This window comes from Orcinus orca, chromosome 3 (genome assembly GCF_937001465.1).
Source record: "Orcinus orca chromosome 3, mOrcOrc1.1, whole genome shotgun sequence".
NCBI lineage: Eukaryota > Metazoa > Chordata > Mammalia > Artiodactyla > Delphinidae > Orcinus > Orcinus orca.
The window spans coordinates 143,060,423-143,069,415 of record NC_064561.1 but is presented as its reverse complement, the minus strand read 5'-3'; the positions used below and the strand labels follow the sequence as shown (position 1 = coordinate 143,069,415).

Genomic DNA, 8,993 nt, shown 5'->3' with positions numbered 1-8,993 from the left:
GGATAGAAAAGATAATGTTGCTGCTGATGAAAACCAGAATCCACGAAATCTCAGCTGAAACATTTGGAGTCTCTTCTTATATACTATGTTCTGATGGCAACGAGGGCCCGTTGTCCCCACCCACTCTGTAGAATTACAACCCTCTCCCCTCGGCAATCCTAGCCAAGGAAAGCATGCCCGCAGATGAGTGATTACTCACTGTTCTCACTTGTGGCTTGTTTTTTCTTTTTCCTAATACTCAACTTTGAAATCGGAAAGAAAGAAAAGAAAGGAAACCACATCCTTTGTACTCTCGATATATAAATAAGAGCCAATCAAGAACTGAAAACAGATTTTCACATTGATTGACGTGGGGACACCAGCCACAATGAGGAACTCCTCTACCTTTCTGGCAGCCACTCTCTCAATGGTCATTTTCCTCCTTCTAATTCCTGAAGGTAAGACTGATTCTTGTCATTTCCATTATAGCAGTTAAGCAAAATGGAGCAGACTCTTTGGCAGTATTAGCTAAGTGTACTAAGAGGAGATTTTTTTCTCGCAAGCCTTAACATTCTTTCTTGGATTCTACATATATCTTTATTTTAGAAAGAAAAACAACCTTCTTTCTTCTTTACAGTTCCTTTACAAAAGAAAATAGAACCACCAGTGCTGCCAACTTGGGGCTTGAAAACTGCCAAAAAGGACACTGTAAAAACAAGTAAACAAACAAACAAAAAGTTCTTAAGTTAGAAGACAAATAGGACCTTTCAGGGAAGGAATAGTGATGCCTCAGCCTTTCTTGCTGCAGAAAATGCATAGATAGCTTTAATGACAAAACCGACTATACTTCAATAATAAATAAATAAATATATATTTTTTAAACCTGACCTAGACACACCCCAAGAATCAGGAATTATTCGAATATTTATCATTATTTCTCTAGGTTAGTGTGTCCTTGGGAATACATTAGGACATTGGGAGCATCCCCACATTGACTCTTTGGAAGTGCTATAGTATTTTGTATTAAGCTTATTCTTTGATGTACTAAGTAGTAACCAACTTGCCTGGTTTTGTGTGAGTTGCACATGCATCAGTTTGAAATGCTGCAAAAGTCATGGGATTATCACTAGAAGGGTAATAGCCCCGGGGTAGCTCTAGATGTTCCTTAAAAACTTTCTAGGCAGTGAAAAGCACTCTGGGGCTAGGCTGAACTGTGCTGGACAAATGTGGAGCAGCCATGGGTTTTCCCCACATCCTGGCAGCTTTTGGAGATGGAAGTGGTGGGCAGATGCTGATGCAACAACCTATCTTACCAAAAATTCCCAAGGAAGTTCTCTAGTTTATCTTGCACCTAAAAGTTTTAGAAATAATAAGGTTACAGGGCATTAGAAACAAAAGGGTGGGCAGAGTACTATAAGTAGGGCATAGCACGACTATGTTCAGGCATGTCAAATCCTCCACAACAGTGAAAACAGAGCAGATTTTAAAAACCCAATCTTATCTTTTCTTCAAAGGAAACAACAAAAGCAACTTACTCTTTGTTTCCTGTGGTCAGAGAGAGCAATGTGGGTCCCTAAGAGGAACAGACACAGCAAAGCAAGACTTGATGCTCTGGATGGGAGGTCTCAATCTTTCTACACGTTAGAATCCTCTGGAGGGTTTGAAACAATGCTGATATCCCAGCCCCAGTGATTTTAATTTATTGTGATTCTGGGTGGGAACCAAGAATTGCTAGTTATGAAAGCTTCTCACCCGCTCTAAATCCTATTCCCGAATCCTAGGTTGTGGGATATGGGGACTTTTTCTGAGGTGGTATTTGTGCTCACCAAACACAGGACTCTGCAAAATGAACTATTATACTGAGTTTATGATTTCTGCAGCCCAGACGGTCCAAAGATGCATCTTTGAAATCCATCTATTTGTGATACACCCCAGGAAAATTGAGATGTAGGTGAAGTTCTCTTGGTTTCTCTAAGTTCCTTATCTTTTTACTTCTAGAGTCTAGGACTTCTCCTTCCCAACTCCCTTCTGGAAACCCACTTCCCCTTCCCCCACTCTCATCATTTACACCTCATTGTAAATCTGGCAATGAGTTAGCTTTAATAATGGAGTAACAGGCACTGTGCCCTATTGAAGCAAACCTGAGTCCCAGCCAATGGTCAGGAGAAACGTTTGGGGAGAACCCAAGAACGTCTGGTGTAGGAAGGTGATGCTGAGAGTATATCACAAGGGCACAAGATCCTCTCAACCAACATGTATGGTTTGCCTCGTGCTTTGGTCTCACTGTTCGCTAATAGTGAATCTCTACTCTTGTTCTAACACCAAAGAAATTTTACTAAGGCAGAATTCTCTCCCTATAGCATCTTCTCTCCTCTCTTCATTGGAAAAGGGCTTAAATTAAACCATGTGGTTCAGTCTGGAGATTGAAGGGGAGCTTCAGTTGCAAAAGATATTATTCTCTCAATTTATGAATGAGAAGAGTGCAAATTTCAATAAGCAAAAGTCTCACAATGACCAAAGAACTCAAGGGTAGGGTCACAGCTAAAAGGTACTAATATCAGTTTGTAAGCTGTGGGGTTTTGCAAGGGCTTGGGGCAAAAAGGGTGGTTTTCAAGCTTCTAAAAGCCACTCTGCTTCCCCAAATTAATACTTAGCCAGAAAGGGAGAGGTGTGGGAGAGCACTCAAGGTTGTCATCATCACCAGCGGCTCCTTGTGTTACTGGTATAAACCCATGCACAGTTGTCTGCCTTTGCAAGCCCTGAGGCCTGAGGTCAGCGGTTGTGACAGATTTCCAGCCTGATAATCCCTGGAACGACCAAAGGCATGGTTTCTGTGGATGAAATAGCAGGACCTTCTCAGAAAGTCCAACAGGAATGGGATTTACATTCAGATATCTGAAATCCACATGAAGATGGGGAGGATGCCCTCATCTCCCCTCCTCTCTAAGTGGGAAATGCATGTCTAGTCTTAGAAACATGGCTTTAGGTAGAACTCTTTGGAGGGGTCACTGATATGACTTGTCTTTTTCTTTTTAACAGATCTCTGTGTAAAAATTATTGGAGGAAATGAAGTGACTCCTCATTCAAGACCCTACATGGTGCTACTTCAAGACAAAAGTATCTGTGCCGGGGCTTTGATTGCAAGAGACTGGGTATTGACTGCAGCTCACTGTAACGTGTACGTGCTTGGGTTTAAAAAACATTTGTGGAGATATTCTAACTTGGGGGAATATTAATGAAGACAGTAAATACCACTAAAGCCACAGGATCTTTACATCGCTTACATCTTTGACAAATTGCTTTACCCCAAAAGGGAGTTGAGCCCAGGCTCAGCCCCAAAGAATCCGACCAATGAGGAAGCAGCAACCAGAGCTCTTCCGGAAGATCTCCCCTAGAGCTTCCCTAGATGCTTCTGATCTTGACTTCATGATGGTGCGGAAGGGTGAAAATTTCAGTGTCCCCTCAGGGGCCTGAGCACCACTGTCAATCAGAGAAAGCTTCTTTTGAATGCCTTCCTGTTTTTCTTATGAACTTCTCACGCCATCTCTTAACCACCGTCAACCACTGCCTTCAAACCTCTTCCAGGGCTGGTCTTTTCTCCGCTCCCTAAATCAAGCTTCTAAACCTGGGCTGTCTATTATGATAGCCACTACCATGTTGGCTATGTAATTATCTATGGCTATATACATTTACATTAATTAAAGTTAAATCAAATTACAAATTTAGGTCCTCGGTCTCACTGGCCACATTTCGAGTCCTCAGTAGCCTACACGGGGCTCCATATTGGACAGTGCAGATTTACAGAACATTTCATCATCAAAGTATAGTCTACTGAAAGCACTGTTCTAATGTCTTAAGTGAGACTGATATCAGCTGTGTAATGGAAAAACAGCGATGTGAATATATGGTTGGTGTAGTTTATACACTAAGATGTGAGTGATAATGGCCTTATCATCATTAATGCATCATTAATCATTAATGAATCAGAGAGGATCTTGATTTTATTAACCAAAATGAACCTTTAGCATGGAGTAATAAAAGGAAAGAATGCTGGGACCCTCCTGCAGACCACCATCCCCTCAAACACACACTCAATGCCATGCAAATAGGGTCTTCCACTAAGCGATCTATCTCTGAAAGTTTTCCCATTTAAGTCTGCTGTTCTCTTACAAAGATTTCTTCAGTGCATTAGTCTACAACTATCGAGTGTCTTTTGCTTTTGTCTCTAGACTACTGTGATCTCTGTTTTCCAGTCATCTGCAACCTGATTCTCTATGACAACTAAAGGAAGGTTGAGGGGATGGCAGTAAAACCCCAGCAAAGATCCCAAGACTTGGCTTAGCTGCCATGGAATTCTCTTATCATTTGTTTTTCAGTGAAACTAGTTTAGCTTGTTATAAATAAGCCACAGGTGATCATGATGATAATGGTAATGATAAATTCATAAACAATTCACTTTTTATTCTTTAAAGTACACATTTTTTTCTGAACCATGAACAAGTATTTTCACAGCAAGCGTATTTACAAATGGGACAATGAAACTGATCAGCACATAATATGCTCAGCTTCTGATTTAAAGAGTAAACCAAATTAATGGCGTTGTGTCTGTTTTCAGGAACAGAAGATCCCAGATCGTTCTTGGGGCTCACTCAATAACCAAGAAAGAGCCTGAAAAACAGATCATGTTTGTTAAGAAAGTGTTTCCCTATCCATGCTATGACCAGGACACGCATGAGGGTGATCTTAAACTTCTACAGGTACGAACCTTTGATTATACTTTTGATTGAAAGTATAGAAGCTCCTACAGTCTGGCCACCCACATGGAAACCTTTCTCAGTGCCCTGATAACTACAGACTGTAGCTGCGTAAGGGGGTGGGGGGTGGGGGTCCCTGAGGGTTCAGCTAGAATTTAAATAAAAATGTGCAATTTTTATTTTTTTTAATTCATTTTTATTGGATGAAATTCTTAATTATCTCATTCTGTTAACTTTTTGCTTGTCTTCCAACAGCTGAACAAAAAAGCAACAATTAATAAAAACGTGGCTATCCTTACTCTCCCTAAATTGGGGGATGATGTGAAACCTGGAACTATGTGTCGAGTTGCAGGGTGGGGTAGGTTTCACAATAATTCACCTCGGTCTGATATTTTGAGAGAGGTCAATGTCACCGTCATAGACAGAAAAATCTGCAACGATCGAAGCCACTATAATTATAACCCTGTGATTGGACTGAATATGATTTGTGCCGGAAGCCTCAAAGGTGGAAGAGATTCCTGCAGTGTAAGTAAAATAAGATCCCAAACTCTAGCTGTTGGGTTAATTCATGCAGATGTAGAGAACGTGAAGTCACTCTTTGCCTTGTCATGACACTGGCTTCTACAGCGTCCTAGTGCTTTTAAAAAGAAGTTTGATAGGGCTTCCCTGGTGGCGCAGTGGTTGAGAGTCCGCCTGCCGATGCAGGGGACACGGGTTTGTGCCCCGGTCCAGGAAGATCCCACGTGCCGCGGAGCGGCTGGGCCCGTGAGCCATGGCCGCTGAGCCTGCGCGTCCGGAGCCTGTGCTCTGCAAGGGAGAGGCCACAGCAGTGAGAGGCCCACGTACCGCAAAAAAAAAAAAAAAAGAAAAGAAAAAGAAAAAAAAAAAAAGAAGTTTGATAAAGCTCCAGTCAAATTAATTAATGTTCTCAGCTCAGGTGAGTTGTTCATCATAAACCACGCTAGTGCCTGGGTTGAACTACTACATCTTCTTGATTTTATATCGAAAACCACTAAGAAGCTATTTTTTCTCATTTTTCATATTAACATATATAGATCTAAACTGAAAAATATATAACACTGAGGAGAGCTGAAGTCAGGGTTCCTCTAGGGCCTTCAGTAGGTTATCCCCATCTGATCACCCCCCAAAAATTCCTCTGCCATTTAACCAGGTAAGTCTGAAATGCCTGTATTCCCAAGACGGACTCAAGATCTCCAGGGTAAACCCCATAGCTTCCTAGAGCTGAGCTCAACCCCTGGAAACAACTTCCAAGCATGATCCATTCCAAAGTACACACAAGCCTGCCTACCATATGCCCTGAGAAGGGCTGGGACTGGGCTCCGCTTAAAGATAGGAGTAGAAGAACCCTTGACAAAGGTTTAAGCTCTGAGCACTGGTTTGTCACTCCTCACTTCACGGGGATGGAGCTGAGCCCTCAGAGCCTTGCATTTGCAGAACTCTGTGTACAAGCCTCAACAGCCCTTCATCTGGCACCACCCATCCTCCCTAAAGCCGGAAACAGCCAAGCTGGTCTCTAGACCTTAAATACATTTAAATATGCTGATTCTAAAGTTCCTTGAGAGAATACAAGGTCACATATTGGATGGCTCACGTACAAGAATAAAGCATGATTTACAGCTAACTGAAGCCTCCCTCCTAGTGGAACCAGGCAGTACCAAAGTGTTATCACTGACTTCCGGGAGCATCCATCTAGCATCAGATGCTCTAAGGAGACTCGGGAGGAAAATCAGAGTAACGTAAATTCCACGAGAGCAGTTCTTTTTGTCTATTTTTTTTTTCTTTTTGTCTATTTTGTTCACTGATTTAGTCCTAGTGTCTAGAAGACTACATGGCACATGGTAGATGCTCCGTAAGCATTGACTAAATGAACGATGTTTGCTAGAAAAGAATGGTGTTTGTGGGAGTTTGAAGGAATTGGCCTCCAAGGTCTAATTTTAATGTTCATTGATACTATGTAGGGTGATAGACTGGCAGATTAATAACGCAAGTTTTAAAATGTAATTTTCTCTTCAGTGATTACTGTATTGATGAGTTGAATTTTATTTTGAGTCTTTCACACTCAATACGCTCTTTAGAGATACTGTTGTATAACTTATTTCATTAAATGTTTCTTTCTCATTAAAAAAAAAAAAAGGAGACTCGAGGTAGCAATTTCTGTCTATTTGAGAAGGGGAAGGAAAAGGTTGCTTCGGTTTTGTTCCTTTGGGAAGACAATTATCTGCTGGAGGAACTAGAAAACATGGCTTTTATTCTTTGCCTCAGTGGCCAATCTGCATTTGACTATTTTATCCCTTGAGCGATTATTAAACATTTTGAGAAAATGACAAACAGGAGAGTTTCTAAAGCAGAGAATTTGTCTCAACGTTAGTGGATTACACAAATAATACAAGTTTCATTTCAATTTTCACTGCTTCATAAACAAATCGAGAAAACCAATTTGAACATATTATTGAATATTCCCAAACATTTGGGTTTTTTAAGCACTAATTGTCAAGTAAGTCAGGGTTGGTCTTAACTTCACCTTAAAGGCTCCACATTAAATGGAATTTCTTCCATTCTGCTAGTGGTCATATTTGGTGTTGGTCTTCATCATTCCTCTTGTTTTCCCCCAGGGAGATTCTGGAAGCCCTTTGATATGTGAAGGCATTTTCAGAGGCATCACTGCCTTTGGCCTTCCAGGGAAATGCGGAGACCCTCGAGGACCTGGCGTCTATACTCTTCTCTCAAAGAAACACCTCAGCTGGATAGCTAAGACTATGAAACATGCAGTTTAGATAACCGTATTTCATTTCATTTGCTGTTACTTCTTTTTTTTTAATTTTTATTAGAGTATAGTTGATTTACAATGATGTATTAGTTTCAGGTATACAGCAAAGTGAATCAGTTATTCATATACATATATTCACTCCTTTTTTTTAGATTCTTTTCCCATATAGGCCATTACAGAGTATTGAGTAGAGTTCCCTGTACTATACAGCAGATTCTTGTTAGTTATCTGTTTTATATATAGTAGTGTGTATACGTCAGTCCCAATCTCCCGATTTATCCCTCCTGCCCCTTATCCCCTGGTAACCGTAAGTTTGTTTTCTTTATCCATGACTCTACTTCTGTTTTGTAAATAAGTTCATTTGTACTCTTTTTTTTTTTAAGATTCCACATATAAGCGATATCATATGATATTTGTCTTTCTGTGTCTGACTTACTTCACTCAGTACAACAATCTCTAGGTCCATCCATGTTGCTGCAAAGCATTATTTTGTTCCTTTTATGGCTGAGTAATATTCCACTGTATATGTGTACCACATCTTCTTTCTCCATTCCTCTGTTGATGGACATTTAGGTTGCTTCCATGTCCTGGCTATTGTAAGCAATGCTGCAATGAACATTGAGGTGCATGTATCTTTCTGAATTATGGTTTTCTCCAGGTATATGCCCACTGCTGTCATGTCTTAATTTTATCATAAATAAAATCAATTTGTATCACTGTACTTGCTGCTCTCCTATAACTTTAGCAGGCAGATCTCCACCAGCAAAGTGAACCAGAGTAATATAGAGACCTTGCGGATAATGCAAAGGAGAGATCAGGGACCAATGTCACCTGTGTCATCCATGTGACAAGTGACATGCAAACTTGGCTTGAAATATTCACTTCACTGATTCAGTGGGGCCCAGCAGGAGCGACACTAAGGTCTGTCTAGTAACAAGTACAGTGAAGGGCTCAGCAATTCTGCAAGAAACAGAGACAGCCAGTCTGGAGCATTTGGATTAAAAGGAAATGTTTGCCCTTCAAAGGCCATTGTTCCACATCAACACCTGCTATTCAGATTTATATGTAAGAACCTGAGTCGATGGGAGAAGTAGAAACAGAAAATGCCTTACAGTATTTTCCAAAGGCAGGTGAGAAACAGAAATTAAAATTCTAGGGGATATTAATGAGGCACTTAGCTAGCCAAAAAAAGGATACAAGGAAAGTCAGCCTCCTTTCTCAGTAGTTTGAATTTAAGCCTTGGATTATCTAGGTGATTTCTTGGTTCACCTTGTCATTGAGTCTGGGTAGGTCTAATCAACATGGTGGTTACGGTGACTGCCATCTCATACTAGGGAGTGAGTGTTGAATCGTGGCCTGAAATTTTCCTTTGGGAAAAAACTCAAGATACTTATTCAGCGTATTGAACTTAGTGGATAGTCATCAGCCCAGTAGCCACTTGAAGATGAGATTATGTGAACAGATTCCTCTGA

The 8,993-nt window shown here is 40.7% G+C and overlaps 1 protein-coding gene across 1 annotated transcript; it reads left to right on the top strand.

Moving 5' to 3' along the window:
• Positions 1 to 264: 264 nt before the first annotated feature.
• GZMA (granzyme A) lies at positions 265 to 8,242 on the top strand. The gene is made up of 5 exons (XM_004275139.4): positions 265 to 437; positions 3,019 to 3,157; positions 4,595 to 4,736; positions 4,989 to 5,258; positions 7,367 to 8,242. Exons 1-5 carry the CDS (start codon positions 368 to 370, stop codon positions 7,526 to 7,528), a joined length of 783 nt encoding a protein of 260 aa, XP_004275187.1. The 5' UTR covers positions 265 to 367; the 3' UTR covers positions 7,529 to 8,242.
• The last annotated feature ends 751 nt before the right edge of the window (positions 8,243 to 8,993 follow it).

What these genes read in the sequence shown, in the direction of transcription:
- GZMA (XM_004275139.4), top strand. Translation starts at nt 368, where the DNA reads ATGAGGAACTCCTCTACCTTTCTGGCAGCCACTCTCTCAATGGTCATT. An exon ending in GTGATCTTAAACTTCTACAG is followed by an intron (nt 4,737 to 4,988) that starts GTACGAACCTTT and finishes GTCTTCCAACAG; the next exon opens with CTGAACAAAAAAGCAACAAT. An exon ending in GTGGAAGAGATTCCTGCAGT is followed by an intron (nt 5,259 to 7,366) that starts GTAAGTAAAATA and finishes GTTTTCCCCCAG; the next exon opens with GGAGATTCTGGAAGCCCTTT.